Genomic DNA, 27,567 nt, shown 5'->3' on the forward strand with positions numbered 1-27,567 from the left:
GTCCGGCGTTTTTTGGACTTGCCTTTTGCTTCCGATGGTTCCTCATCAGCAGCTCTTTCTAAGGTACCTACCACAGATCTGCACACTTCCGGCCTTGAAGGCAGGTCCTTCATCCTCATCGCCATGCTGGGATTGCAGTACCAACGGCCAAGTGGTGATCAACCGGAAGGCGAGTCTTCTTCCGGACCTTTCTCCAGGGCGAGGTAAGTTCCGAGACGCGCCTCACCGATCAGCAGAGGAATTGCAACCTCTCACCAGCGACGACTCCTACTCTGCACATCCATTCAGGCCACCTCAGAGATGCTATGGTTACTTTGCTGAATCTTCAGGAGTAAAGCGATTTCGATCGATCGTGCCTAGCAGCTCTCCCATAGACCACCTCGACTGGCGCACTGGCGCCACTGCTTCGGCCTCGCAAGGAAGCACCTTCCGCCACACAACTCAAGCAACAGCATCCTCCCTCACACGATCACCAGATATGCGCTCCGATACCAGCTCGCCCCTCTCTTCGCCCCCAGCATCACCCAGGGATCCTCCATCCCCCTGCGGATCCACATCCTCGTCCCTCTTATCCGAGCCACCTTCCAGCATCTTCGACCACGACTCTGCCGCAAAGCCGAGTTGGATCTCTCGCGATGAAGCGGCAAGCCCTGCCACTAGTCCTCTGGCCTCTTCCAGTCAGTGTCATTCAAGTGGGAAGAGAGCTCGTGGGCAGACGTTGCGGGATCCGCTTCGTGGGTCGAGTAGCGGTGCGAGCGAAGCTGAGCCATTCGGCTTCGAGTCATCTGCTGGGGGGCGACCCTCGAGGAGGTTGCGAAGGGCTCCTAATCGAGAGCCGACCGTCCTACACAAAGCGCGAGAAGAGATAGCAGCGGTGGACACCTCACTCGCAGCATCAGATCAGGCCAGCGCAAGCTCTTCCAGCTCAGCAGAGTCGAAGTGGAACGTATGGATCTCTGTATCGCCGCCCTCACTCAAGCCGGTGTCACAAAGACGAAGGGTAGTCAAGCCTAGCGCTAGGTCTGACGACAGTTCGAGCGCCAGGCCAACAGCAATCTCAGCGACCGCACTCGGCAAACGTGTCGGTGTTGGACGTGGTCGGACCCCATCGACCTCTTCCGAATCCCACTCTGCCCTTCTAGCGCAAAGTCAATCTCGTCCAGAGCCACCAGAGAATCATCCAGGACGCAGCAAGAGTCATGCAAAGCAACAGGTCGACTCTGCACCGAGTCTACTACGGGACGACGGAACCATCGAAGTGTCTTATGAGGATGAGGAAGAGGACGCAGATGACGTCGTCTATGAGCTCCTCAAGGGCCATGCGAGGAAGAGGCCAAAGAGGAAGCTCCGGGAGGGAGGTGTAGACGAAGACGAGGTAGCCGCCTTCTTCAACGATCAATCCGCACAAGTAGCCGCTGCAAAGCGGGCCGGCAAGCTAGCTGGAGAAAAGATCCCCTACTGGCTTCCGGCTAGAGAGTTGCCGGTGAAGAGCTTCTATGCGAGGACGAAGAGGGAGGAAAAGAGCCCCACGCCGGAGATACGAGCGGTGCAGAGGGCACAATGGAAGATTACCAGCTCGGTACTCAAGAGTAGGGGCGCTACCCGTGGGGTGAGAAGCTGATCGCCCGCGGGTGCAGAGGACACGCTATAGACAGATCCTTGTGCACTGTACATCATTCATACCCATTCAATTCATCGCCTCTTCTCGTCGAGAGGGAATCAAATCAAACAGCCATGCTGTGACTATCAGTGTCAGACGGGTGGAGCGGTGGAGCAGTCAGAGCTTGGCTGCTAGTCTTCCTCCTGCGCTCTTCTGCAACACGAGGAGTTTACAGCAGATGGTGTCTAAGCTAATGATGAACGTCAAAGTATCATTGGTGGCGAGCAAGGAGATACAAGTGCTGATCGCAATCTAAGTACAATGACATCAATTCGGCTCAATCAAGGTGAAGGACTTGTGAAGGCAGATACGGTGCATAAGAGGTTGAGATAGACTTCGGCTATGACTCGTATCACTATTCGTGACTACTACTGGGTGTGCAGCCTAATGGAGCTCAAGCTCTTACAGTGGAACAGCTGTACCAAGTCTCCTCTAGCCAGGCACCTGAGCGTCGCTTGCACCGGGCGAGTCCGCTCCGAGCAGTCTGAGGCGATTGTGCTCTGAAGTACCTGCCATGGCGGTCAGCGCCGACGACCAGGGCCACCTTGCGAGGCGACATCTGATGCCTCTTTGCCGCTCGTGTTGCCCCCCTTTCCTCCCGGGTCCCCACCGCTGACTGATGCAGCTCGACGTCGTCTGGTCGCTCAAGGAACCAAGAGCGGTATGCGGCGATGTCGGCTGGGTCGTCCCTGGTCTTGACGTGCTTCGGGAGAGGAAGTCCCTTCAGCGTCCCACCACTTTCGACCATCAGGGCCTCCCACTGCGTCTCCCGCTGAGGGCCTGCCGGCTTCGTCTTGATCTGGACGAGGCCCCCCACCAGCGTCTTTCTCGCAGCACCTTGAATCGCCGTATGCCCCCCAGAAATCAGCGTCGGGAGCTGCGACTTGCGCCCTGCCACACGAGGCCAGCTTACGGGAGCACAGGGAGCTGTATCGGCGAAAGACCCTGTTGCGGACTACCACCAGCTCCCTCGAGACCCAGCATGTGCGACTCTGCCTGTGCTGCAGCCACAGAATCCCCTAGATCAATCCGCGGCCGTACATGCTTGAGGAGAATGAGGTATTTCAGGACTACCAGCCCGCAAAGCACCTGCAGATCCCTCTCCACCATGTAGTCACCGTTGTACTTTATACAGCCCGCATGGAAGACTACGATTGAGGGCATGCGATCCTCTCCTACCTCGATCACGTGTAACGTCCCGGCCTCCTGCAAGATTGCCTCTGTCTTCATCGACCCTGGGCTGTGGTCGGGCGAGCGCGAAGACAGGCCGCGGCGAGTGATCAAGCAGTTGTAGCCGTCACCCGAACGGATGACAAGGACGTCCGAGCAGCCGGCTTTCTTTCGCACCGTGAGGAGGTCCCGCAGCAGAGCACAGTACTGGACGAGGTGGTCCATGCGGGGGGCAGCAAAAGGCCAGATGTCCGCACTGGGCCCCATCAGCTCCAGGCTCTCTCCTTCGCTGCGTTGACCAGTTGCCCAGGCCATTGCATTCCGGAAAGAGGACAAGCCAGGTCCAGCAAACGCTCCGAATCGCGTAGCCTCACCGGCGATGTCTTCGGCCGTCACGTCCTTGAGGATGTGAAACGACCTGCCCGGAGCCGCGGCGTAGAGGGTGGTCGAAGCGATGATATGCGACGCCACGGGAAGAGACAGAGCAGCAGCGGTGCTGCGAAACAGCTGCGCAATTCTCTCCAATACCTCTTGCCCGAAGCCGCCGAGGGGAGGACGGGGACCGCTGCAGGCTTGAGCTACCTGAAGCCGGAGCGCCTGCACTCTGGGAGGGAACCCCACGCCGTCCAGAGTGCCCAGTCCGCCGTGACTGGCCGAATTCAACATTGGGCTGCCTATAGCTCCGCAGTGAATCAGCGCAGCCTCCCTGGGTGCAACGACGGCATTGCTTTGCTTGAGACGCATTTGCCGTGTCACAGCCAGGGGCAGAGTGGTGGGTGCAATGGAAGCGCAGATCCAGCCGTAGGAATCCACCAGCGTCTGCAACGGTATCCTTGTTGGGCCCAGTGCTGGCAGCTCAAGGATTGGCACAGCATAGGTCCGCCAGATCCCCTGCTCAGAGAACTTTGACATGAATTTGAGGATACGAGTGGTGGTGATCCCCTTCGAAGAGTCCTCAGAAGCTTCTGCCGAGTCTTCATTCTGCTCTAGCCGCCATGCTGGCTCGCCATCGATGCAGATCCCTGCGTATCTGATCGTGATCTGGTTGGGAGCCCGCTTAGCCTCTGCCACCCAGTGCCTCTGCACTGGATGGGCCTCCTCGAACGCCTGCAGAACTGCCCCTACTGTCACACCAGTGTTAGGAGTCTATTCTCTTACGTAGAATGTCACCCAATGCTGATGTCCGCGAGCGCTTGGCCCTGTGCCGTGTGCCTGTGCTCGTGAGCCGACGTCCTCGCTGCTGCTGACTTGCAGGGTGCCATCGTCCATGAGCGGTGCCAGTGGGCCTCCTTGTGCCAGCGTCTCGAAGATTGGCGGACACAGCTGCCAGATCGCTTCTGCCTCAGCATCTTCCAGCGGCGTCTGTGCTCGCTTTGCCCTCTCTTGCTGCAAGATCTGCGCAGAGAAGGGATGAGACGCCGGCGCTGTGCTGGGCCTTGGTGCAGCGTGATAGCCCTGCCATTGCGATCTTGTTGTCTCCAGCTGCTTGTATGCCTCTGCCGGCTTACATTCCGTCATGTCGCTACGCTTCAGACGCTGCGCTTGGATGACGGCAGCAGGTGGAAGTGCAGTAGACGATGCACCAGCAGCAAGGGTAGCAGCGACGGCAGCAAGCGGGGAGGTAGACGCTGAGCGGCGAGTGGTTGGGCTGGAGGCGTTGGCGGTGCGACGAGGGGTGGCGGACCTCGAGGAGCTGGCGGGAGGCTGGCGAGCGGTATCTTGAGCAGGCTGGCGAGAGGTATTGAGGGTGGGCTGGCGAGAGGGAGCGCTGGCTGCGGCGCTAGATGCATCGAAGCCGGGTCTCGAGGCAGAGGCTGTGGGTCGGCGAGAGGCATTGAAGATGGGCGGGCGAGAGGTGGCTCTGGAGGCGGCGCTTAGTGAGGATGCGGTCGGTGAGGCGACGATGAATTGAGGACGGGCGGAGGACGAGGCAGGTGTATTCGTGGCTACAGTGGCGGATGCGGCCTGTACGGCAATCTCGGCATCCTCTACGGCCGTGTTTGCTTCCTGTACGGCAGTCGTTACCATGGCGAGCGCAGTGGCAGCGGCGGCGAGGGCCTCTCTGACTGTGCCCGGGGCGGCAGCGGCAGCTGTGAGCTCTGTCGCGAGGGGTGGGGTAGCCACAAAGCCAGGAAGAGCGCTTCCAGAAGTAGCAATAGGAAGTAGGGAAGGACCTCCAGCGGCAAGAAGAGGGAGAGGAGGGCTTCTGATAGGAGCAGAAGGCAAAGGAGGGCCTCCAGCGGCGGCCTGAGGGTTTGCTGACCTCGAAAGGCCAGACATCCTGAAAGGCATATACTGCTCGGGGGGCAAACGCCGATCCAGGAGGGGGTGGAGCATGTCGCGGTGGTGAGGCGCTCGCAAGCCAAGATGGCCTGTACGAGGTGCCCGGTCGACGTGCAGTCGCGGTAGGCGATGTGGGGTTCACACTGGAGGCCACCGTGCTGAGGCGTTGGGTGGCAGGGAAGTGGCGCCGGAGTGTCTTCCTTGGCACTTCACTTGACAGGTCTGTCTGAGGAGGCCTGTGCCTTAACCATCTTGTTGGTAGCAGGGGGTTGCGAGGTGTGAGGCTATGACTGGACGAGTGAATGAGAGAGGGGAGGGAGCCGAAGCCCTCCAGCCTTTGCTGAATTGTTGCGGTACTTCGACTCTGATGTCTGTGTGTGAAAGGTCGTCTTGTGTCAGTGCGAACGACTCTGATGCGTCCGTAGCTTCACCGCTACTCACCTTGACTCGTTGATCTGCTTAAAGTCGGTTCTCCCTTGAGTCAAAGCCCTTATATGTTCTCGAATCTCTTGGGTCATTAGCCTTGGCTGTGCTCGTAGTGCGCCTCGTGGGCGTCGTTCGTTCCTCTCTTTAGATCCTCCAACTCTATCTCGCATCGGCGATATGAGGCTCATAGTGTTGCTTATGTCCTGAGCTGAATCTTATGATTCGAGCGCTTGAATCTCTAATTGCCAGCGTTATATCGATAGGTCTCGATTCCCTTCTGATTTGTCTCCCACTGAGTCATTGGACAGAAAACGCGGAGGTGTGAGCCTCTTGTTCCTCCTGTTCTCGCAGGTATTCACCGAACTCACTGAGTATTCCGTTGTCGAAGGCCTCTCATCCTTTCTTCTCCATATGAACCCAAAGCACAGCAAGCAGCGTCTTGTGCAGTCACCGTAGATCAACGGTTCATCACTTTGGTGCTGAGGGCTGGCAGAATTCCTAAGTCTTGCGCGTGTCTCAAGCAGGGAGGTAGTGGAGTATGTATGCTTTTGCAGCTTCTGCCCGAGTGCTGTGAAGAATTGAACATCTGTGTGCCGTGTCATTCGCTGTCTCGTGAGTGGTCTGCAGTTGAGTCGGTGAGGATCGTGGTCTTTGGTGGTAGTGTGTAAGCTTCGTATGCTATCTTGGCTGTGATGTGCATAGTACACGGAGAAGGCGCAGTGTCAAGTGGGATCGTCGAGGAGTGGAGTTGGGGCAGACGTCTCGATGGATGTTGAGAGTGGCAGACCTGGAGAGCATGGGAGAGGGGCAGGTCGGTGGAGGATATCGGTAGAGGGAGTGGGTTGTCGTGAAGCTCTGAGAGAAGAAGGGGAGACGGCTGCGACGAGGTCAAAAGGCCGGCTTTATATACCTGCTAGGTGATGCAGATGGGAAGAGAGAATGTTGACGAAAGCGAGGGAACAAGCAGAGGCGGAGGTCATGGGCACGAGTGCAGACGACTGAAGTCATAGTCCAAGGACGAGGCCGTGACTCATCAGGCACAGAGTAGCGACTCATCAGGCACAACTTCTCTGATCACCCGTACCCTCCCGACATCCGCCGGAGAAGTCCGTGCTGCCCCGTGTGACCATGTGCATGTGACGGTGTGAGTCGTTGGGGCGGCTGAGAGGAGCCGGGGAAGAATAGAGGACGTTTGAGAGCGAAGGAGGTTGTGAGCGAGGAGGGCGAGAGGGTCAAGCGGCGAAAGCGCCGCTTCCCATGCCTCTTGACTCCGGACCACCATCGTCCGTCCATCCTTCCGTTTGCTCGCACGCCGGTGTGAGTCAGCTTGCTATTGCGAGAGGCGCGAACCAATCTGATCCCGCCATTCGGTACTTACGCCGTCTCACAGCGACAATGGTGTAGACAATGACCGCTGAAGCCGAGTGTACTCGAACTTAGGGTCGAGTCGAAGCAATGGCAACGTATCGGAGCATAGCGGTCCCGATCGCTCCCGCGTTTGCACTGGGGCGACTAGCGTGAGAGGTACTTGAGCCCGTTGTAATCGCAACAGCAATGAACAATCAGCAACGGTAAGGCTTGAGCGGTCCTGGAGAACGCAAAGGTCGATGGACTGCGCTCGCGCGCGTGTGACTGGTAGGGAGGCGTAGCGAGTGCACCCTGCGTTGCATTGCTGACCGAAGCTCCCTTCTGTCGTATGCAGCAAGATTCATGACAGGAACATCGAGACTGCAATACCATGGTGACCTATGGGTACGCCTTGATGAGCCTGACGAAGCCTCGCTCCATTGTTCGAGGGAAGCAACAGCCGTTCCTTTGTAGAGCAAGGAAGTCAAACGGCACAAGGCATTCTGCAACGGAGGCGGAAGCGCAGGATTCGGAACGGGAGAGGAGGGGGAACCCGTTGAAACGGCAGCGGGAGTAGCCGAAACGGAACCAGGCGGAAGTTAGCGCAGCTGGACAAGTATACCGACGCAGCAGGGTTTCAAGGTGAGGCGCAAGTAGCTCGAACGAGGACATTCAGGGAGTCGAGGCAAAGCCGAGGCTTCCTTTCCAAGCAGAGGACCTTCTTGTAGGCCTTCAACATTCGAAATATCATCCCAGCGCGTTGATGGTCGAGTGGTTATGATTCTTGCCGTACAATCTGTGGTTTCAACGAGCTGACAACGAAGAAGCAGCAATTCAAGGAAAGGGCTCCGCTTCAGGCTTCCTTTCCAAGCAGAGGACCTTCTTGTAGGCCTTCATCATTCGAAATATCATCCAAGGGCGTTGATGGTCTAGTGGTTATGATTCTCGCCTTCCAATCTGCGATAACAACTCGCATTGTTAAGCGTGAGAGCGGGGTTCGATTCCCCGTCAACGCAACAACGATCATACCTTTTGCATTTCGTACATCTCTTTTCGTTGCGTTCTTCGGGAGACCTGCTCTTTGGTGCTAGGGTGCTGCGTTTTGCCAGACGGCCTGCTCGCCTTCCCGCAAAATTCTGCCGCGCGCGCCTGGGCTTCCGCACATTTGGCCCACCGCCTCGCTTCCGCATCGCAGGTGGAGGTGCGCCGGCGAAGGATCGGCATGCCCGTGCGCCCGCCCGCCTAATGTCATACGACTCTGGAGATGGCCGGACTGGTATTGCTTCCCTTCCAATGATGCGCATCCCTCGACTCTCACATTCCCTCGGCCTACGATCCTTCTCCAGCTCAGCTCGGTGAGTGCGACGAGGAGGTATGGGAGGTCGTGATCCTCTTCGGCAGACAGACTGTCCAACCGCCAGCCGTGCAGCTGACCTTCCCCTTTCTCTTGCCCTTCTGTCCGCTCAGCTCCACAATGAAGGTCATCCCTGTCCCCGTCCGCGACGACAACTATGCCTACGTCGTAGTCGACACTCCATCCAACTCGGGTGTCTTCATTGACCCCTTCACCCTGTCCAAGGTGCAATCCGCCGCCTCCAGCGCTGGCCTCTCGTCGGTGCAAGGCTGCATCACCACGCACCACCACCAGGATCACTCTGGCGGGAACGGCGACTTTGCAAAGGCCTACCCCAAGGCAACCATCTGGGCTGGAAGCGACACGCCTGTGATGAATGAGCTCGTCAAAGATGGCTCGACGTTTGACATTGGAGAGAGCATCAAGGTCAAGTGCTATGCAACGCCATGCCACACGCAGGACTCGATTGCTTTCTTCCTCGAGGATAAGCGTGACAGCGTACCGGAAGGAGAGGTCAAGAGGGCCGTCTTTACTGGGTGGGTAGATCCTAAGATGGCAACGCGCTCAGCGTCGGAAAGTCTGACCGTACCCTTTCCTTCCTCCTTCTTCTAGTGACACGCTCTTCATCTCTGGTTGCGGTCGCTTCTTCGAAGGCACCCCAGAGCAGATGCACACTTCCCTCAACAAGACGCTCGCTTCTCTCCCCGGCGACACAGTCGTAATGTGTGGACACGAGTACACACGCAGCAACGTCGCCTTTAGCGCTGGCGTCTTGCCGGACCGCCCCGCCATCCAGTCCCTGGCCGAGGATCTGCGCAACAAGAGGAACAACGGTGTGACTACAGGCGTGTACACCATTGCGGATGAGAAGAAGCACAACGTCTTTATGCTCGTGGGAGATGCAGAGGTGCAGAAAAAGGTGGGGACCGAGGGTAAGGGGGAGATTGAGACGATGAAGGTGCTGAGGGAACTCAAGAATGCAGGCAAGATGATGGCACAATTGTAGACCCGATTGTTCACCAACGAAACAAAGCGATTCCATTGCATCCATGTGCGAGGCTCTACGTTGAGGACTGATGTGACTCTATAGTGAGAGTTGATAGTCTGCAAACGCCAGTCTCCGCCCCTCTACTTGGCGGCTCCCTTGACGTACTGGCTGACGACCTTGCCAAAGTGTGTACCCTGCTGCAAGGCAATGCTGAGGTCATTCTTGGTGGGCTGCTTGCTGCCATCGCCAGCGACAGTTGAAGCGCCCCAGGCAGACCCTCCTCCCACACTCTCGACGTCATTCAATTCAGGTGCAATGTAGCCAAGAGGAACGTAGATGATGCCGTGGTGGGCAAACCAGGGAATGGTGGTGAGAGCAGTCGTCTCCTGTCCTCCATGCTGGGAAGCAGTCGAGGTGAAGATGGCACCGAACTTGCCGACCAGGGCGCCAGAGAACCAAAGAGCTCCGGTCTGGTCGAAGAAGGATGAGACTTGCGCGGGGGCACGTCCGTAACGGGTGGGGAAACCGAGGACGTAGCCGTCGAAGCGTTTGAGGTCGTCGGGCTGAATCACCGGGAGAGAGGCAGTGGCTTCCTGCAGCAAAGAGGAGAGAGATGCGGAGAGCAGGGAGAGAGGATCAGCCGCCAGCAAGGCATGGACTGGCTCTGACACCTCGTATACGCACCTTGTTGCCATGCATCTTCTCAATGACCTCGCCGGGGAGAGTCTCAGCGAACTTTTCACACATAGGAGAGGTGAGCATATCAGCTTAACCGCCGCACGACTTCACCTCATTCACTGTCACTACTCACCTGGAAGACCTCAACATTGGCGCCCGACTTCTTCAGACCCTCGATGATGGGTTCCGAGAGCTTGGAGATGTGGCCCTGTGTAGGAGGAAACGGTATATGCGAGACGGTCAGAAGGAGACTCCCTTGCACGTCAACACAGGGACGTAGTCCTCACTCATCCACACAGCTTCTACTCACGTAGAGGGACCAGACGATGACTGCGATGGAAGCCATTTTTGTTTGTCTTGTCTAGTCAGATAGGCGGGCAATGAATCTATGAGCGGGGTGGAAGGGAGATGCGAGCAGTGACAGTGTTGTTCAGGAAGTGATGCAGGAGAAGCCAGCAGTGAGTGAGTGGGTGAGTTGGCCACGCAACACGAACATCGAGTCCGGATGGAATGGTCTGTGCAGGGACTTATGTCCGGACGGATCGGAAGCGGGTAAGCTACACATACATACGGAGATCACGCCATGGCTGTCGTTGCCATGCTAGCATTGCGACCAATACGGAGAATCGCGATGCGTTCGCTGTCTCCGATAATCCTCCTCCATCGGAGACAGCTCTCCCGCTCCTCTCGCTTCCGCCAAAAACTGCAATCACTGTACCCATATGGTGGGAAATAAGGTATTTGATTCCATCATGTGTCCGTTCTAGAAGTCGCCCAGGTCAATCTCCACATCCACAACGCTGGGCTTCTTCACCCCAGCTCCTTCCCCAAGCTGGCTCATAGGCGTGGAGCTACCAGAGACTATCCCACTGTTGACTCCTGCAGCGGCACTGCCTCGAGCTAAAGCAGCTTTTGCAGCCAGACGACGGTTTTCAGCCTGTCTCCTTTCCGCCTCCAGGATCCTCTCGCGGTCCGAGCGCCTGTTGCGTTCATTGAGCTCAGCGAGGAGAACGTCTTCACCTTTCGGAGCATCGGCAGACGCAGCTGCAGCTCCTCCGACGCCATTCGTAGGCTGCTGAGCTCTTTGGAGTGGAGAGGGCTTGCCGTTCCCGTTCCCGTTGGTCAGACCACCCCTTGCAGCTTCAGCCTCTTGCTTCGCTGCTTTTCTCGCCTTGACAACGGCTGTAAAGACCTCCTCCGACCAGGGCTCATTCACAAAGTCCTCCCAATCGTCTGCTTGTTCCAACACCTGTCGCTTTGAAGGTCGCTGAGGGCTCTCGCGAGCTTGCAGCTCATAACGCTGAAACTCCTCCGCTGTAATGTCCGAATTGCTAACAAAGAGAATTTGCTTCTCGTGCTTTTCGCGGGCGAATCTCAGCTCGAGCTTCACCCTTGTGTACTTTCCAGTGTCCACTTGATACCACTTTGAGCCAGTCTTCCAGCCAACAATCTCGTATGCTCGATAGCGTTGGACGGTCTTGCCTGTACGTTCGTCCCTCTGAGCATCCGCAACGACGCGAACAAAGTTGCCGATGAGCTTGTCCTCCCAACCTTTACGGTACATGACCTTGAGGATGTCTTCTCGTCCAATGCGGGCCTTGTTGACGTCTTCGAGGTCAGGGGCAACGAATGGACCCTCTTCCCTCCGACTCCTGCCCTGACGTCCACTCGTCCTCTTTGCCTCGGTATCAGAGCCGAGGTAACCCTCGCTCTCCTCTGACTCTTCATCTTCCGAGTCGGACGAGGAACGCCGTCCACGACGCCGCGACTCATCAGCATCCCTATGTCTTGCGCTCTTGGCCTTGCCCGCAGCCCTCTTGCGACGATTGGCGCTAAGCTCTTGTAGCGTCTTGTTGCGGGTCTCACTCTGACCAACCGTCTTGCGAGCGCGGCCACTACTGCGAGCGGCGCGATCATCATCGTCTTCGTCCTCCTCCTCCTCATCGTCGTCCTCATCCTCTTCATCTTCATCATCCGTCTCCTCGTCCATGTCACTGTCGGCCCGAGCCTGCTTCTTGCGAGTCGACTTTGCCTTCTTCGCACTCGGAGCTTTTCTCTTCTTCGAAGATGCGTCTTTGCGACCTTGCTGTGCCGCTACCATCCCTCGCAGTTGACGAGCTCGCTCGCGAGACAAAATCTCATCTCTCCGAGTTGCCAGAATGGATTCTCGCTCGATGAGGGGCAGCGCCTCGATTCTGAGAGTTCGGTGCGATGGACGAGAAGGGATGAGAACAATGTGCGACGCAGGAGTAGCAGCTTCTGCTGACTTCACCCCCTCGCTGCTGACTCACCTCATCTTGTCCTCGTAATCCTTGTAGCTTCCATCGTACGGATACAGAGGCCCGGAGTCTTCATCATCGTCGTCACTGTTGCCTTCTGCATCTTCGTCCGACGAGTCTTGAGCGGCTACTTTCCTCTGATTCCTCTTGGCTTTACTGGAAGCTCCACGGCTAGAGGCAGCGACGGCGGCTCCTTCGCCGTCTGACGAGGATTCGCCGCCACCAGCCAGTGCAAGGAGCTCGTCGTCGATGTTGGACGCCATGACAGAGGGATAGTGATGGAGGTCAGAGCTACGTCGTCGGCGAGCGCGAATGGCGGAAGCAGTAGTTGGTTGCAAGGCGGGAGCGACGATGCAGGCTTTGGTCTGGTTCCGGTCCGTTCTGTTGCTCTCGCGCGGATCCGCCCGTCAGGGTCCTGGCTTGAGAACGAGGAGATGCACAGGCAGCACCGCTCCCCGCCTCCTTCGGCAGTACCGAGGGCCTTCTAGTCAATATCTGGCGCCGTCTGCGAGGACAGAAGACTCATAGCTCGTCGAATATGGGATCAGCAGTCACTATCATCTAACCCCTTCATTCACCCCATCCACTCGCAATCTCACGACGGCACATCACACCTTGGATGAGGCCATGCAGCCGGCTGGTCTGCGTCAGGAATCTCCATATACCCTCAGTCAGCCTGCAGCGTCCATCGCATCCACAACGAGCAATGAGCTCATATCGGGAAACGGTACAGTCTGATGGGCAGCGGAATGTACCTTCGACGTCGTCCACGAGCATCACGGGCTACCATATCAGGGCGCGCGTCTCGCAAGGGGCAAGCCAGGTGGGCAGCAAGGAGTACTGGTCCTCTTGGAAGGCTTCCGCAAAACAAAAAGCGGCTGAGGTTCGGCCAGCAATCAGGCAGTGGAACGACGGAGGAGCAAGTCAAAGCAGCTCAATCTCAGCAGCTCAAGCACCTGGACTCGGCTATGCTCCTTACCGGCCCCGGAGTAGAGCGCGTATTCCCGAGTCTGTGACCTCATCGCAGACAGCCGGCTTCTCGACATCCTCTTTGAGTCTTAAGGACTCACCACCAGAGGACATCTACCCCGTCCTGCTCCCAGGATATACCTTCACGCGTCGCGATGGAGGAGGAGACGAGGAGCTCATCGTTACGCTTCGCGGCTTCGTAGCCAGGAAACCTGCAATTCATGGTCGGGCACAACGCATGTTCAATCTAATGGCCAAGCAGCTTGCTCGCCTACCGAAGCCTCTATCCGCCTCGTCCACTTCACTCCTACTCCATCCCAGTGAGACTTCAGTCGATGACTCTCATTTCTTCCCTTCTGTACCTCAAGGCTGGGCGAGTTCATCGCCCGCTGGCGAGACGCCCAGCGGCACCTTCACGTCACCTGAGAGTCAGTATCAGCGGCAGCATCTCAGTGAAAGGCTTGTGGAAGGCATCACAGATAGGATGCACGAGGAGACTTTGGGCAAGCTCGTCTCCAAACTCGGGGCTCTTCCCATTGACGGAGAAGGCGGAGTACATGATGAGCCTGACAAAGGGCCGGGTGCAAAGAAGCACACTGCAGATTCGGACGAAGAAGCTGCATCGCCTCCACCACCCCCACCCAAGACCGAATTGGCGCAAATCAGCGCACAACAAGGAGTGCGAGGAGTCGAAGAGTCGCAGACTAGAGCAGGTGAGATCGATGGATCCTCGACGGTCAAGGAGTCGGTGCGAGCAGCCGAGGGGGGCTCAGCACCATCCCTGACTTCTCCTTCGACGACGTCAGTCTCGTCGGCAGCGACCTCGAACACTACGGCTACTTCCACTACAGCCACTTCTTCGAGCTCAGCACCCTCGGCAGGACCTTCACGACTGACAAAGCTGAAGCGCATGGCACCAAGTCGGACGCCTTCCACCGCTTCCCTGCTGTCCCTCTCCTCAAATCCTACCGTTGCTGCCGATGCCCAGCTGGTAGGTGGATCGCAAGCATGGGCCAGCCGCACGCTGGATGAGATTCACCAGCTTACCCACAACCTCAATGAGCGTCTAGCCGACTTCTGGATCTACAGAGTTGCCATGCGTAAAGTCCGGGTCGAGGTGCAAGGAGAGTTTGTCGAGCCAGGAACAGCGGAGCGTACTTGGCAGACACTCTTAGCTCAGGAGCTCAAGAGTGACTTGAACGGAATGTTCCGACTTCGTGTCAACCTCGGACCTCTTGGCGTATTTGAGGATCGGCTGCAAGGCCTTCGCACGAGGGCCGTCCTACTCGAAGATGTGGCTCCAACAACTACCCATGCCGCGCTGGAGGCTATTGCGACACCGCCCCCAACTACGCCATGGTGTCCTTTGAGCCTCGCCCGCTCCGCCTCGACTCAGACGCCGATTCGACTCATATCGGACGTGGATGACACGATTCGTCAAACGTGCGTTGTACAAGGCTTCAAGTCCGTCTTTCGACAAGTGTTCATCCTCCCTCATTCAGAAGTCGTCGTACCAGGGATGGCAGAGTGGTACCATTCCCTCGCTCAAGATTACCAGATTGGGATCCACTTTGTCAGCAATGCGCCCATCGAACTTTGGAAACCGATCAAGGAGTTTCTCGATCATGCCGGTATGCCTGCTGGCCACCTTCACCTCAAGAGCTACAATTCTGACTTCGAGGGAGCTACAGTGACTGCCAATACTGGAGGCTCGCAGAGTCGAGAAGACTCCGAAGGCGGCTCTGGCGGTGATGGGCCCACGGTCGCCAATACCGGCGCAGGCAAAGCCTCCTTGCTCTCTACCTGGCTCCAGCCGGCCTCGGCCAGGAAAAGAGCTGCCATTGTATCCATTCTGGACGATTTCCCCGAGACAGGCTTCCTCCTCGTCGGAGACACGGGCGAGCTGGATCTCGAGCTCTACTCCGAGCTGGCAAAAGAGCGGCCTCACCAGATCAAGGCTCTCTACCTGCGAGATGTTACCTCGGAAGGCTACGTCGGTCCAACATCTGCCAGGGAGGAATTCAATGTTGGAGAAGAGGAGAAGCGAAGTCGAAAGGCCGCGGCTCGTAAAGCAGGCGAGGCGATCAAGCGACCCGTCAAGGCCTTTGCTGAGGCTTCGTCACGGGCGAGCAGTCGACCCACAAGCCCTACGCTCAGCAGGACAGCAGAGCGTGGAGGGGCGAAGGACTTCTTCTCTTCGCAGGACGTCAGCAGCGGTGCGGCTTCTGCCTCCTCGACACCGCAGCCTCGTCCTACGATGGCAAAGACCCGGACGGGCACCCCTACCGAACGGACCCTGTCCGCGCCTCGTCTGGCAGACTCTCAGCTCGACCCTGCCTCTACGCCTCCCGTAACCTTACCGTCGGCTGCGCCTCGCTCTGGCTCTACCACAACTACACGACGCTCGCCTGCTTTGCAGGTGAGGATCAACAAAGCTCTGGCTATCATGCCTGCTGGGACGGAAATCCACTTCTTCAAGGAGGGAGAGGATGTTAGAGCCGAAAGTGAGCGGTTAATAAGAGAGTTGAGAGGGGAGGGGAGCAGCTAGATGGTGTTCCAGGACTCGTAGGCAGCTCTGCGCCATTGCGTATGTATATATTGACGAGCCAACCCATGCGCCCATGTCCTTTCCTGTATCACACGTACCGAATCAATGGAATCATTCAGAGCGACGAAGCGAACAAGGTGTGTATGACATTATGCTGCCCTCCTATGACTGGCCATGACAAGGGAAAGACATCTTCGCCCTCCGATGAAGATAGTTGCTGACTGTGCTGGAAGGTCAAGGTCTCGTGAAAGACGTGATTTTTGAATTGCTCTCAAGCCTTCTTGGCGTGCTGAAAGCAAGCAGAGCGGAGTAAAGGCAGGATTGCATGTCAATTCCCTGTATAGAGCTACACTCGAACTCTGGCTAGCAGTACATCTACGTACCTGTTTCGTGTAGTCGGCGGCAGCCTTATTGTACCCTGCACGATCTGTCTTGTACTTTTCGGCTGCAAGGGGTGTTGGGAGACATAGTCGTGTGAGCAAGGGACTGTACAAGGGGAAACGGGCCCCCTCTCTTTCCTCACCAATTGAAGCGACAAGGGCGTCGTCTGGATTGGGCTCTTCTAACAGCTGTCGGATCGACTGGAGCACTGAAGAATCGGACGAAAGTCAAAGATCATGTCAGTGAGGTGTCAGCGCGTGGAGAAGTGATACTGTCTGCTTTGTTCCTAGAGCACGCACCGGTGGCAGCCTTTGTGCTGGGCTTCCAAGCTTCGCTTTTCAAAATGCCCAAGCAGAGGTTCCCATCGGCATCGATGTTGGGGTGGTAGATCTTGGTCAAAAACTTGACTTTAGGTCCCTTGAAGGGGTACTCTACGGGAAAGTCTACTGCGAGTTTAAAGTGTCCTCCTTTGTAGGGTGAGTCCGACGGTCCTTCGACGATGGCAGTCCACTGGTAGATGTTAGAGTCGTCGGCTGCTACGGTGATGCCGTCGAGGGGCTCTTTTGTCAATTCGGCGAGCTCCTGAGGGTAGCAGAAGGGAGAGGTGGGAGTGAGCAATGAGGGGAAAGGTAAATAGGTTCAGACATTACTGCAGCTCATCCCGCTTCACCGGCGACGCACCTTTGAGATCCTCTTTGAGCTCGCCATCTTGTCGTACGTCGTGGCTACAGTCGCTGTGTGTACCTTTTGCTATGAGTAGAGTCTGGCTGCGAACGAGAGGCGTGAGATCTGTGAGGTATGGAAGGAGGAGAGGGAGCAGCTTCCACTACGGCCGAGGCCTCTGAAGGTGTTGGTCTCAAGTGGAGTCACCGCCGCCCCGCCGAGCCACTTCCGTCGGCTGCTGGGCGTCACCTTCCACGTACCGCCGCCTGGCGAACAAAGGCTCCTGACCACCGATACACCCATACCATCAATAGAACCACGACGAAGACTGAGCTGCCGTCAGTACCTTATCCTCCGCCATCATGACGAGATCGAATCTGGCGATGGTTTGGTCCACCATCTCGGTCTCTCTACTGGTCATCCTTGTCATCGCCGACCGGGCATCCTCCCTTCGCCTAGGCAAGCCAGCCACCACTGCCGGCCTGTCCTCCGCCACAGCGAATCGCTTCCCAGAGGACCTGCTAGCACAGCCAGCATACAAGGTGGTATTCGAGCAGCGTACAATAGCCAACACATCGGCACAGCGTCTCCTCTCACGTAGCGCAAGCGCCAATGGAACCAGCAGCAGTGGGGACCTCGACCTCGATGCCGTAGGATCGGGATACAGCCTCCCCTCAGGCCCTCATCATGCTTCCAGGCACTTCATGATGCACTCCTCGCCTACATCGGCGCATCTCTGCTCGCTCACCCAGCCTTCTGCCAACATCACCTATCCTTCCCGGCTGGCCCTCTCGCCCGCTAATCTCCTAGCGCAGAGACATCGGGTCATCAACTCTGGTCTGTCTCTCCTAGCTCCGCTCCAAGGGACCTGTCTCTACTATACCCTTGATTGGTTCACCTATAGCCTCTGCTTCGGAGAGGCGATCAAGCAATTCAGAGCAGCAGGCAAGACCGTCGGTCCGGGACGGGTCCCCACTCCTGACCCCACACAGGACGCCTACGTCCTCGGGCGATGGAGGGATCAGCTTCAAATCGTGGGAGGGGAGCTGTACAGCAACGCCCTTGCAAAGGCAGCGGAGCGAGCAGACGGCGTACCTAGCGAGGAAAGAATACAAGAGCTAGCCTCGTCCCTTGGTATCACACGCGAGGAAGCATTGAGCTCCACTCTCTCACCTTCGGCAGACCATCGACTGTCCGACCTCCTGGATGCTCAAGACTCGGGAAGCGGAACAGAGTTGATGCAGGTCATCCGCTTCTCTTCAACGGCTTCTTCACCAGATCTGGAGCAGCGCTACCTCTCCCAAGTTTGGTCAGACGGTACGCGCTGCGACATCAACAACGAGCATCGCTCCGTCGAGGTCCAGTACCACTGCGAGCCCGGATTGGCCACGTCACGTATTGCCCTGATCAAGGAGACGACGACGTGCAACTACATACTCATTGTCGAGACACCACTCACCTGCAAGGAAGAGCAATTACGAGTGGGCAAGGACAAGAGGACAGAAAGTGCTAGGATGGGAGAGTGGAGGTGTAGACGGGTGGTCGAGGATGGAGAAGAGGGCACTGTCGAAAGTGCTTCGTCCACAGCAAGCGGTAATGCCGAGTCTATTGCAGGTCAGACTTCAAGTGCTTCGGCTCAAGTCCCACCGTCGAGCGGGCAAGACGGCCGAAGTGAAAAGTTCTTCGCCGCGGGAATAGACGAGCAGGGGAACATCCTTGTGGAAGGCATTGAGCCATGGGAGGCGCAGCTCCTCGGCATGGCTCAAGACGGCGCAGCTGCAGTCGACGGCAGGGACGCAGCTGCACTTGGCCTCGGTGAGAACCTGGAAATCCTCTTCGGTGGCGGTTTGCGAGATGGAGAAGGCGGTGCAGGGATGCTGAACATGGATCTAGGAGAGATTCTTGGAGCAGGAGAGCCCATTGAGCTTCGCCTCGATCTGGAAGACCTGGAGCTCCTTACCGGTCAGCAACCACGCGGCGGCGGCGGCGGCGGTGGTGGTCCTCAGCACGACGGGGATTTCCTTGGTCTTCGCGCCGAGGACCTTCAAGGCGTCATTGCCCGTGCCCTCGAAGCAGAACTCAACAAGCTCAAGGGAGTCAAAGAGCGCAGAGCCGACCAGCCTCCAGGCGAGCAGAAGCAAAATGACGAGGACAAGTCGAACAAGCAGGCATCGAAGGAGCAGAAAGCGTTGAATGCCAGACTGGACAAGATTACTGAAGCCCTCCTGGCTGCAGCGGACAAGGAGCGCAATGCTCCAGCCTCGACTCCGCAGGAGGGTGCGCAAGTTCAAAAGGACGGCACTACGGGCTCTGCGATGGCCAAGCGGGAAGAGATTGTACAGCGCATGGCCGAGCAACGTGCTGCCCGTGTACGGGAAGCGCAGAGGAAGACAGAGGCACTCTTGGCGTCATCTGCACAACCAGGTCAGGTGGAAGATCAAAAGGCAGTAGGAGGAGGAGGAGGACCGGGTAACAAGGTCGGCGACTCCGGAACGCAGACCCAGACCCAGACTCAGACGCATGCCCAGACGGCCATTCATAGTCCCTCTAACCCTGGTGCTGGTGCTGGTGCTGGTGCTGCTGGACAAGCGAGCTTTGCAGAAAGGGCAGACGAATTCTTCCGTCGACAGGAGGAGGAGAGGAAGCGGACGAAGGACGAGAAGAGTGAGAAGGATCAGCACGCGTCAGGGACACGGAAAGACGAGTTGTAGTCTCTTTTCGCTAGAGGTGGGCTGTATCTGATATCTATCTGTCTGTCTGTCAATTGGGACCGCGTCAATCTCATTACATATGTCTCTGCTTTGCTTCAAGCTGTCTATCCACTAACTCTTACCCCTTCACTCCTCTTCTTCGCTCACACCTCCTCCCCTCCTTCTTCTTTCCAAAAGCGACTCTCCCCCTCCTTCTCGTGCGCCTGATCCTCATGTCCCCATTTGGCCAATCTCAATGCTTCTCTCTCAATCCACCCCTCTTCCTCTCCCTTCTCCCTTTGCTGGCCCTCGACGACTCTCACTACCTCGATTCCTCCACCCCGGAGAAGATTGAGGCCGACATTGTCCTTGATAAAGTCTTCTGGCTCGCTTACGCCTTGGTAGACACGTACGATACGCGCTCGCGCCTGTCGGGGTACAGGTGATGTGGCACTTCCCGTGCCCAAGGAGGGTGGAAGGGAGAGGAGAGGAGAGGCCTGATTGAAGGAGAGGATTCGTTGAGCGCAAGGTGTAGCACCCGACAGCCGTTCCGAGCAGGGCTCCATGGTCGTGTAGAGGTCAAGCTCCAGCACCTCCGTCTCCTCTCCCGTTTTCGCTTCTTCACCCTCGATGCGACCCGGAGAGGATACGAGCTTGTCCAGTGCGCATTGCTCTGCATGCGTGTTCCCCTCGAGCTCCCGAGAGAAGCCCGTAGCGACAACCTCCTCGCTGCCAGAGACGGCGATGATGCAGCCGACGCAAAAGGCCGTAGAGGTTGGCTCGCAGCGCGATGCTTGGCGCAGGGCGAGCTTCATGAGCTTCAGCGGCGTAGCGGCAGACGTGGTAGGTACAGCCCCAGCCCCAGCTGCAGACGTTGAGGGCATCCCGCTGCCGCTGGCGGCTCCTTGCGCACCGCCGTCAGCCAAATTGGATTTTGTGTCGGCTGCAAAGTTCGTCTCCAGATCCTGGGAGTATGCTTGGCCGCTGCTGCTCCCCGAAGACGAGGGCCCACCCGAGAGCATCGCGACGCCTCCCTTTGCCTTGGCCACGGCAGACTGCTCATCACCTGGCCCATCGAGCATGAAGCCGTCGAGCTTCTCAGCAATACTGTTCAGCCTCTGATTGGTCTGCTGCTGATCCTGACCTATCCCGCGCTTCCAATCAGATGGATATGGCTTGCGTCTCCTCTCCCATTCTGACCTCCACGCTTCGTACTCGCCCTCGATTCCACCGTCGAGCCAGACGGTCCAGCTATCGCGCAGCCGGAAGGCCACAGCGAGGGGATGATCGAGGATGAGTTGTCTGATAGGAGGAGCTGGATAGAGCTCAGTCTTCAGGAGACTCGAGAGGGATGAGCGCCTCCGATGCGTATTGAGTGAGGACTGACGAGGGGGTGCAGCGGGTGCGGATGAAGCAGAGGGGCCCGCCGACCGTGAGGAGCGCGCTGTGCGCTCAGAGGGTCGAGTGGCATCGTTGCTACCATTGCGAGATCTTCTCCTCAGTGATGTGGTCCGGACAGGTTCCCGCACTGGTGAGGACTCAGGGCTCGCCGCCGCAGACCGGAAGGGGGCTGGTAGCCGTAAAGGCTGGCGAGGTAGGTACTCGGTAAGGTAATAGTACACAAAGCCAATGGCAAGTCCTGTGAAGAGTCCCACAAAGATTTGAAGGGGGGTATGATAGGAGAGGTGGTACCGAGAGTAGCAAGTAGCAGCAGTCAGGCCGGCAATGGCAAGCATGGCAAAGAGGTGCTCGAATCTGCGCATGGTATTGACCAGGGTCCGCGGTACCGCTGCCTTTGGGTGATGAAGGTAGAAATGGGAGAGGAAGAAGGCGCAGAAGAAGCCAATAAATTGGGAGTGCGACGAAGGCATCCCATAGCCCTTGCCGAGGTGACCTGTCAGTGAATGGTGAGAAAGGTCAATCTGTTAGATGAATGCTGCCAGGCTTTGCTCCGCACCCGGACCGGCCACTCACCGTATGGCCTGGGCTGACGAATGAGCCGTTTGAGCCCCCAATTGATGCCCTCGCAACCCAATTGCCCCACGAGGGCATTGATGAAAGTCAGTTCCCTACGATAGATGATGATGGTGACATAGGCGCACAAGAGGAAGATGGGCGAGAGGGTGACGAGGGCCAGGAGCTTGGCCAGCTTGTCTGTTCCATCATACTGGACGTGGGTGAGGCCCAAGGCGACGTACTTGCCCGGGTCTAGGGACGATCCTCCCGCCGCCTTGCCCGATAACATTGCGCAAGGCGAGGCTGCACGAACTCTGAGATCTACCTCGAGTTGGTAGGGCGTTGGCAGGATGAGTAGACTACGACGCGGAGGTGGAGCTGCTGCACTCAGGCGGGGCGCGACGGAGCGGAAGCGTGTCTCCTGTCACTTGGCTCGTGTTGGTCTCCGCTGCTGCAGCCAAGGCACCACGCACCACGCACCACCATTACACCTCCCTACTGCCTCGCTACCACCACAATCGCATACAACTACTCCCGGCATCTCTCACACCTCGCATCTCGCTCACACAATGTCAGCCACACCGGGCGGCGATGCCCGGAGGAAGGCAGAGATTGAGGCAAAGAGGGCAAAGTTGGCAGAGCTCAGGAGGCAGAGGGAGGAGAGGAGCGGTCGACTGCAGAGCGGAAGGACCGCAACCTCGTCGGCAGGCGCAGCCGCAGGACCTAGCAGCGAGGTGAGTACGACGCAGCGGATGAGAGCTGAGCTCCTCTAAGCAATTGCGCTTGCTCATCTGACTGACATACGCGCCATCGCTACACACAGCCCTCTGCCATCTTGACTGGAGGCACAAGCGCCCGCAAGGACCTCGATGATCTAGTAGCCAATCTCGTTGGCAGCCCCTCCACTCCTTCTGGGCCAAGGTCCGCTAGACCGAGCATGCTACCGCAGATTGGCAGCTCCTACTCTAGTCCGAGAAAGAGCGTTGCTGCCGGACCAGGGATCGGTAGTGGCAGCGAATTCGGAGGATCAGATTCTGTCATGGGCCCAGGAACGACCCTTGTCAGTAAGAACGAGGGAGAAGGGGAGGCAGCTGGACCTAGTGGTCAGTCGTCGATCAGGGGATTGCCAGACCTGGTGGATGAGGAGACGGAGCTATTCGAATACCCACAGAAGGTGAGCCAGCAAATACAAATCATTCGGACCGATCAGTTCGCTGATTGCCCCATTCCTGCTCCCACTTCATCTCGCAGGAGAGAGTGTACTATACCAAGGAGGTCCAGACGATGTCGACGTGGACAGATGAGGCAGGTCAAGATGGTACAGACGTCGGGCCGGGAACTGAAAGCAGCACTTCAGCAGTCTCGGCTGCGACAGAGGCAGCCATCAGGCGGAAGATCCTCGAGGAACAAGAGCTGGAACGCGAGAGGCAGGCACAGGAGAGTCTCAAGAGGCAAGAGGAAGAGCTAGAGAGACAGTTGCAGGAAGAGCTGAGGAGTGAGTCAACCCCGCGTGGAGTGACGATGGAAATACCAACTGACGTCTTGTGACCTCTTCTGCTCGCCAGTATTGTCACCCGAGGAGGCAAAAGCTATCTTTGGCACCACAGACTTCTCAGACTTCGTAGAGAGCTCCTCCAAGATCGTTGAAAGGGCCTTGACAGACGCCTATGACTATCTCAAAGACTACACAATCGTCGGAAGTGCGGCAGACGTGTCAGAGGGGAGGGACATCAAGCAGATGCGCTGCTTTTGGGATGAGAAGCTATGCAAGGGGAGGAGTATCACAGGCCTGGACTGGAGTAGCAAGGTGAGAAGAGTAGCGCATTTGGGCTCCTGAGAGAATCCCATGTACTGACCATACTGCTTTGCCAACACAGCACCCTGAGCTCGTAGTAGCCTCGTACTCACGCTCCGAGCAAGGTGGGGACTCGCCAGACGGTCTGGTCCTCGTCTGGAACATTCATCTCCTTGATAGGCCAGAGTTCATCTTCGAAGCTCAAACAGATGTGCTCTCTGCCGTCTTCTCACCCTTTCATCCCAATCTCGTCATCGGCGGTACCTACTCTGGTCAGATTCTGATTTGGGACACAAGGGCAAAGCAGCTGCCTGTCTTGAAGACGCCGCTCGGAGCTGCAGGTCATACCCACCCGGTGTACAACATACAAGTGGTTGGCACTCAGAATGCCAATCACCTCATCACTGCCTCCACAGACGGTCTGGTGTGTACTTGGATGCTCGACATGCTCGCCCAACCCCAAGAGTCTTTGGATCTCCTCAATTCAAATCAGCCAAAGACGGACGAGGTGGCGGTGACCTGTCTGGATTTCCCAGTGCAAGAGACGACCCAATTCTGGGTCGGAACCGAGGAAGGTAACATCTATCTGGCCTCTAGGTTCGACCGAGCTGGCTCCAAGGCAGGTCTCCAGCTCGGCGAGATCTACAAGGGTCATGCTGCGCCCATCACTGGTATCGACTTCCACAAGGCTTCTGCTCTGCAAGGAAGTGCAGATTTCTCCGACCTCTTCTTGAGCTCCAGCATGGACTGGACTGCCAAGCTATGGAGAATCAAGAGCAGCAATTCCTCCTCCAATGGCACAGGGAGCGGTCGAAGTGTCTCCTCCAGTCTCCCCTCTGGAACCTCTACTCGTCTTGGGCTAAACTCGAGTTCCGTCTCTTCCTCCTCATCTGAAATCGTTCCTCTTCTCTCCTTTGAGGAGACGAGCGACTATGTAATGGATGCGAAATGGCACCGTACCAGCCCTTCCCTCTTCGCTCTAGCAGACGCCTCGGGTCAAGTGCACCTCTACAATCTCCTCCGCGACTCGGAACGACCCCTAGTCAGCTCCTCCCTCTCCTCACAAGGTCTCAACAAGCTCAGCTTCGATCGAGGTGCAGCAGGGAAATACCTCGCAGTGGGGGGTGTAGATGGGAGGGTGCACGTATTGGAAATTGCAAGCGTGGTGGGAAGCGTCTTTGGGAGTGTGGAAAAGGATGCACAGGAGATGCAGAGGCTTCTGAGTGCTAGTACGAGATCTGGATCGGGGGTGGGGAATGCTTCGGTCAGAGGTGGAGGGACGAATGGAGTGCTGGGTTTGTGAAGGCGTGCAGAGCCTAAGGGGAAAGACAATAGATAATGATACCATTCGTTCTTGTGAGGTGCAGCTCTATGAGGGATATAATTGTGAACAGGAGCAGTAGATTAGACAGGCAGACGAATGCAATTTAACGCTCCAACCCATCAAACAGCTGGGATGATCCTCTCCACTCCCCCTTCTCCATTAGCGTCCTCTGCGCCTTCCCGATTGAAGCGACTAAGACGATCCGAAATGTGCATCTTCCCAGCGCCTGCGCCTGCAGTACTGTTCGTCTGTTGCGATTGGGAATGCGAAAGAGTATGACCGGGAGGATGGGAGAACCAGCATCCCTCTCGCGTGCAGGCCATTCCGAATTTGCAGGGTCTTGCACCACCACCACCGCCTCCACCACCAACTCCTCCTGAGGATGATGAGGAAGAAGAGTCGTCTAAGGGTCGATCCAAGGCGAGAGGTTTGCCATCGGGTCCTTTCCCCGATTGGACTCCAGTCGAAGCCCCCAGAGAGATGTCCACGTCTCCCTTTTCCTCCGCCGCGAATTCTTCGCTCATTTCTGCATCTGCAGCTGCTGGGTTGCCGTTTTCCTTTGCCGCCGGAGCCGCTGCCGAAGGGTTGAGCAGTCGTGTGAGGGCTGGACTGGGGATGACGTTGCCTGCCGCATCGACGTGCTTGTATGCACAGCTAGGGTTAGAACACTTCTCCCCAAATCGACAAGGGATTGATGTGCTTTCCCCCATACTGACTGCTGCACCAGCAGCCGTCGACCCAATCCCCACTCCATCAGCATTGTTGCCTCCTCTTTGCGAGAGGAAGAAGACGGCAGGTGAGATGTGGCTAAAGGTACACTCTACATTGTTGCACTCCACTCCAAACCGGCAGGGCGTCTGGCTCGTCAGGATCGGATCCTCTTTGATCTCTCCTCGCCGCTTTGCGAGGGAGGCTTTGGGCGATGGATGCGAGTACTCGCACATAGGATTCGTGCATGCTGAGGCGTACCGGCAAAGGGAGGACTGTAGAGGCTTGGTAGGGAAGTCGGTAGAGTGCGTCGAAGTTGCAGGGTCACTTGATGGTCTGAGTGGAGCATTGACTGGTAGCATTGGATCCAGACGAGAGCTCAGCGAAGGACCTTGGACAGCAGTTGCTGTTGGTTGAGGCTGGAAATTCGGCACGAAGGCTGGCGCACGAGGATCAGGGATGCCAGCGCGGGCTAGTAGGCTGAGGCCTGAATTTGCAGGCCCTGTAGGGGTCACCCGGCGTGGACCTGTTGGAGGAGCATTCGAGGCAGAGTTTGAGGCAGACGCAGCGTTGATGGACCGAGAAAATAATTCCCTCCCTGCGTTGTTCGCCTGGCTAGAGGGAGCGCTCCCTCGTATTCTCATCTCTCTGGGGCCAGTAGGTAGGATTGTAGCAGAGGTGGCATCTTCTTGCATCGAGTCATCTATCGGTGTGGAGTCAGTTCTGGGAGGCGACAGCCTGGAAGCGGGATCTTGAAGTTCTGATCTTGCTGTAGCGAAGAGTTCCCTTGGTTGTCTGAAATGCGAAGAAATGAGGAGGCAGACTCCTGCTTAGCAATGAGACCACAAGTAGAGAGACCTAGGGGCTTTTCCTACTCACCTCTGCGCTCGTCGCTGTTGCCGATAACCACCTCGAGTCCATCTCTCTCCGTCCTCTCCCCGTGCATTGCGAGGCTCCCAGTGGTCTGCCGCCTTTGAGGTTTGCCTGTCCGACCTGACCGGAGGGGAAGCGGATCTCCTGAAGCCCGGGGATCGCGACCTGGCGTCCTCCCTGCCCAGATCCCTGTACGAGCCCCGCTGCGAGCGTTCATCTCGTGTTGAACCTCCCACTTCTCTAGTCTCAGACTCTTTGGATCTGTAGGTCGTCGGCGAGCGAGTCTTGCTCCGCCTGTCCCCTTCCTGCTGAGCAGTCTCCATCGCAGCATTCCCGCTTCCCGAGGGCTGCTCTTCCCCCTGCGCCGCTCCCTGCATTCTAGCAGCTTCACTCCAAAGCCACTGTGTGAAGTCCTTCTCGTAGACCCCCTCTCCAATGAGCTCTGCCAACTCCTGATCGATCTGCTCCCGTCCCTTGGCATTGGCCAGCATGACCAGGACGTACTCTGCCATCATTGGGTCCGAGGCATCCACCCATCCTCGCGAGACGAGATTGTCCTGGATGGAGGATTGCAGAGCGACTGCAGCAGGGGAGCGTATATCGATCTGGATGGGTTGGGAGGATGAGGATGACATGGCTGACTTGAGTAGATGAGTTGAGGTGAGATATGAGGAGGAGGATGCCGGATGGGCGTATGGGGATCAAAGGGCAGGTTGAGGTCTGCACACGACTCGGAACAATATTTTGGTTGCTTGGTTGCTTCCTTTCCCTGCCTCCACTCGCAAGAAAAGAGGGAAATCTGTCTGCCAAACACGCATGTACCCTTGCTTGGAACTGTTTGCCGCGCTTCCTCGCGCGGTCGCGGCAAGGCGATGCTATCAACCGTGTTGCTCACCCGAGTGCGCCTCCAGTGTCAGCTCCTCTGCCTTCTTCTTCAAGTCGTTACATTTTTTGTCTCGGCGAGTGGATGCGGGCGCTGGTCTGGCACAGTGGCAACTCTTCTACCTCGGGTTTTTCACCGAGTGTCAAGCATCAAGCCGAGAGGAAGCGACGCCAGAAAGTGGATTCGCAACCCTTTCGCGTGGGCCCTCCCTAGGAGATCTCACCCGCTCGAGTCGTCTTAGCGCCCTTGCTCGAGGTGGTAGCATTCAACTACCCTCGAGTGGGCCGGTGGACTCGGATATTCCCCCCTCCCTCCTTCTTTACTATTTGCTGACTCTCTTTCTCCACGCGTCCATCTTTGGTTTTGGAGGCTAGACCACAATGACGAATCCGCGTGCAGGAACAGTCACGACAAGGTGAGGAAGAGCAAAAGATTGTTTACGCGTGACTAAGATGACCAAGGAGAAACAAAGGGGAGCAGAGAGACATAGAAATCTCTGGTGTGTGGGGACTTGCATACAACGCATACGGAATCTATAAGGAACAATTGGGGGCAAGAGCTCAGACCACAGACCAGGCTGAGGGCAGAGCAG

General features: G+C 57.2%; 11 protein-coding genes and 1 non-coding gene across 12 annotated transcripts; 6 read left to right on the top strand and 6 right to left on the bottom strand.

Moving 5' to 3' along the window:
* The first annotated feature begins 31 nt into the window (after window positions 1-31).
* BCV69DRAFT_218041 (hypothetical protein) lies at window positions 32-1,752 on the top strand. Its single transcript, XM_025489798.1, has 2 exons — window positions 32-203; window positions 289-1,752. Exons 1-2 carry the CDS (start codon window positions 124-126, stop codon window positions 1,619-1,621), a joined length of 1,413 nt encoding a protein of 470 aa, XP_025347225.1. The 5' UTR covers window positions 32-123; the 3' UTR covers window positions 1,622-1,752.
* An 817-nt stretch (window positions 1,753-2,569) lies between these two features.
* On the bottom strand, window positions 2,570-5,110 carry BCV69DRAFT_277855 (hypothetical protein; the record flags this gene model as incomplete). The annotated part of the gene is made up of 2 exons (XM_025491173.1): window positions 2,570-3,976; window positions 4,079-5,110. The coding sequence occupies 2 exons, from the start codon at window positions 5,108-5,110 to the stop codon at window positions 2,570-2,572; spliced, it is 2,439 nt and encodes an 812-aa protein (XP_025347226.1).
* Window positions 5,111-7,804: 2,694 nt separating this feature from the next.
* Window positions 7,805-7,902, top strand: BCV69DRAFT_t30. Its single transcript has one exon. It is a non-coding gene; the product is annotated as a tRNA-Gly (tRNA).
* A 289-nt stretch (window positions 7,903-8,191) lies between these two features.
* On the top strand, window positions 8,192-9,299 carry BCV69DRAFT_283598 (Metallo-hydrolase/oxidoreductase). The gene is made up of 3 exons (XM_025492768.1): window positions 8,192-8,241; window positions 8,354-8,776; window positions 8,853-9,299. Exons 2-3 carry the CDS (start codon window positions 8,361-8,363, stop codon window positions 9,244-9,246), a joined length of 810 nt encoding a protein of 269 aa, XP_025347227.1. The 5' UTR covers window positions 8,192-8,241; window positions 8,354-8,360; the 3' UTR covers window positions 9,247-9,299.
* A 69-nt stretch (window positions 9,300-9,368) lies between these two features.
* BCV69DRAFT_250289 (putative 1,4-benzoquinone reductase) lies at window positions 9,369-10,252 on the bottom strand (the record flags this gene model as incomplete). The annotated part of the gene is made up of 4 exons (XM_025490374.1): window positions 9,369-9,821; window positions 9,913-9,963; window positions 10,040-10,114; window positions 10,217-10,252. The coding sequence occupies 4 exons, from the start codon at window positions 10,250-10,252 to the stop codon at window positions 9,369-9,371; spliced, it is 615 nt and encodes a 204-aa protein (XP_025347228.1).
* A 336-nt stretch (window positions 10,253-10,588) lies between these two features.
* On the bottom strand, window positions 10,589-12,456 carry BCV69DRAFT_283601 (hypothetical protein). The gene is made up of 2 exons (XM_025492769.1): window positions 12,198-12,456; window positions 10,589-12,101 (listed from the first exon to the last, which is right to left on the bottom strand). The coding sequence occupies exons 1-2, from the start codon at window positions 12,446-12,448 to the stop codon at window positions 10,670-10,672; spliced, it is 1,683 nt and encodes a 560-aa protein (XP_025347229.1). The 5' UTR covers window positions 12,449-12,456; the 3' UTR covers window positions 10,589-10,669.
* Window positions 12,457-12,658: 202 nt separating this feature from the next.
* On the top strand, window positions 12,659-15,838 carry BCV69DRAFT_283602 (hypothetical protein). The gene has a single exon (XM_025492770.1). It carries the CDS (start codon window positions 12,892-12,894, stop codon window positions 15,700-15,702), a length of 2,811 nt encoding a protein of 936 aa, XP_025347230.1. The 5' UTR covers window positions 12,659-12,891; the 3' UTR covers window positions 15,703-15,838.
* Window positions 15,839-15,973: 135 nt separating this feature from the next.
* Window positions 15,974-16,791, bottom strand: BCV69DRAFT_287773 (putative UBC5-E2 ubiquitin-conjugating enzyme; the record flags this gene model as incomplete). The annotated part of the gene is made up of 5 exons (XM_025493585.1): window positions 15,974-15,991; window positions 16,086-16,147; window positions 16,226-16,291; window positions 16,383-16,665; window positions 16,765-16,791. 5 exons carry the CDS (start codon window positions 16,789-16,791, stop codon window positions 15,974-15,976), a joined length of 456 nt encoding a protein of 151 aa, XP_025347231.1.
* Window positions 16,792-17,020: 229 nt separating this feature from the next.
* On the top strand, window positions 17,021-19,642 carry BCV69DRAFT_218332 (hypothetical protein). The gene has a single exon (XM_025489799.1). It carries the CDS (start codon window positions 17,109-17,111, stop codon window positions 19,455-19,457), a length of 2,349 nt encoding a protein of 782 aa, XP_025347232.1. The 5' UTR covers window positions 17,021-17,108; the 3' UTR covers window positions 19,458-19,642.
* Window positions 19,454-21,753, bottom strand: BCV69DRAFT_283605 (PAP2-domain-containing protein). The gene is made up of 2 exons (XM_025492771.1): window positions 21,411-21,753; window positions 19,454-21,330 (listed from the first exon to the last, which is right to left on the bottom strand). Exons 1-2 carry the CDS (start codon window positions 21,679-21,681, stop codon window positions 19,601-19,603), a joined length of 2,001 nt encoding a protein of 666 aa, XP_025347233.1. The 5' UTR covers window positions 21,682-21,753; the 3' UTR covers window positions 19,454-19,600.
* A 119-nt stretch (window positions 21,754-21,872) lies between these two features.
* Window positions 21,873-24,606, top strand: BCV69DRAFT_313272 (WD40 repeat-like protein). Its single transcript, XM_025495015.1, has 5 exons — window positions 21,873-22,126; window positions 22,216-22,566; window positions 22,644-22,887; window positions 22,958-23,199; window positions 23,270-24,606. The coding sequence occupies exons 1-5, from the start codon at window positions 21,962-21,964 to the stop codon at window positions 24,488-24,490; spliced, it is 2,223 nt and encodes a 740-aa protein (XP_025347234.1). The 5' UTR covers window positions 21,873-21,961; the 3' UTR covers window positions 24,491-24,606.
* Window positions 24,528-26,831, bottom strand: BCV69DRAFT_283608 (hypothetical protein). Its single transcript, XM_025492772.1, has 2 exons — window positions 26,099-26,831; window positions 24,528-26,014 (listed from the first exon to the last, which is right to left on the bottom strand). Exons 1-2 carry the CDS (start codon window positions 26,725-26,727, stop codon window positions 24,631-24,633), a joined length of 2,013 nt encoding a protein of 670 aa, XP_025347235.1. The 5' UTR covers window positions 26,728-26,831; the 3' UTR covers window positions 24,528-24,630.
* Between the last annotated feature and the right edge of the window lie 736 nt (window positions 26,832-27,567).

This window comes from Pseudomicrostroma glucosiphilum, assembly GCF_003144135.1.
Source record: "Pseudomicrostroma glucosiphilum strain MCA 4718 unplaced genomic scaffold BCV69scaffold_9, whole genome shotgun sequence".
Taxonomy (NCBI): domain Eukaryota; kingdom Fungi; phylum Basidiomycota; class Exobasidiomycetes; order Microstromatales; family Microstromataceae; genus Microstroma; species Microstroma glucosiphilum.

What these genes read in the sequence shown, in the direction of transcription:
- BCV69DRAFT_283602 (XM_025492770.1), top strand. Translation starts at nt 12,892, where the DNA reads ATGAGCTCATATCGGGAAACGGTACAGTCTGATGGGCAGCGGAATGTA.
- BCV69DRAFT_283598 (XM_025492768.1), top strand. Translation starts at nt 8,361, where the DNA reads ATGAAGGTCATCCCTGTCCCCGTCCGCGACGACAACTATGCCTACGTC. An exon ending in AAGAGGGCCGTCTTTACTGG is followed by an intron (nt 8,777 to 8,852) that starts GTGGGTAGATCC and finishes TCCTTCTTCTAG; the next exon opens with TGACACGCTCTTCATCTCTG.
- BCV69DRAFT_283601 (XM_025492769.1), bottom strand. Translation starts at nt 12,448, where the DNA reads ATGGCGTCCAACATCGACGACGAGCTCCTTGCACTGGCTGGTGGCGGC. An exon ending in GATTACGAGGACAAGATGAG is followed by an intron (nt 12,102 to 12,197) that starts GTGAGTCAGCAG and finishes CCGAACTCTCAG; the next exon opens with AATCGAGGCGCTGCCCCTCA.
- BCV69DRAFT_313272 (XM_025495015.1), top strand. Translation starts at nt 21,962, where the DNA reads ATGTCAGCCACACCGGGCGGCGATGCCCGGAGGAAGGCAGAGATTGAG. An exon ending in CCGCAGGACCTAGCAGCGAG is followed by an intron (nt 22,127 to 22,215) that starts GTGAGTACGACG and finishes CGCTACACACAG; the next exon opens with CCCTCTGCCATCTTGACTGG. An exon ending in GCCTGGACTGGAGTAGCAAG is followed by an intron (nt 23,200 to 23,269) that starts GTGAGAAGAGTA and finishes TTGCCAACACAG; the next exon opens with CACCCTGAGCTCGTAGTAGC.
- BCV69DRAFT_283605 (XM_025492771.1), bottom strand. Translation starts at nt 21,681, where the DNA reads ATGTTATCGGGCAAGGCGGCGGGAGGATCGTCCCTAGACCCGGGCAAG. An exon ending in TCGTCAGCCCAGGCCATACG is followed by an intron (nt 21,331 to 21,410) that starts GTGAGTGGCCGG and finishes ATTCACTGACAG; the next exon opens with GTCACCTCGGCAAGGGCTAT.
- BCV69DRAFT_218041 (XM_025489798.1), top strand. Translation starts at nt 124, where the DNA reads ATGCTGGGATTGCAGTACCAACGGCCAAGTGGTGATCAACCGGAAGGC. An exon ending in GGACCTTTCTCCAGGGCGAG is followed by an intron (nt 204 to 288) that starts GTAAGTTCCGAG and finishes ACATCCATTCAG; the next exon opens with GCCACCTCAGAGATGCTATG.
- BCV69DRAFT_218332 (XM_025489799.1), top strand. Translation starts at nt 17,109, where the DNA reads ATGACGAGATCGAATCTGGCGATGGTTTGGTCCACCATCTCGGTCTCT.
- BCV69DRAFT_283608 (XM_025492772.1), bottom strand. Translation starts at nt 26,727, where the DNA reads ATGTCATCCTCATCCTCCCAACCCATCCAGATCGATATACGCTCCCCT. An exon ending in CAACAGCGACGAGCGCAGAG is followed by an intron (nt 26,015 to 26,098) that starts GTGAGTAGGAAA and finishes TTCGCATTTCAG; the next exon opens with ACAACCAAGGGAACTCTTCG.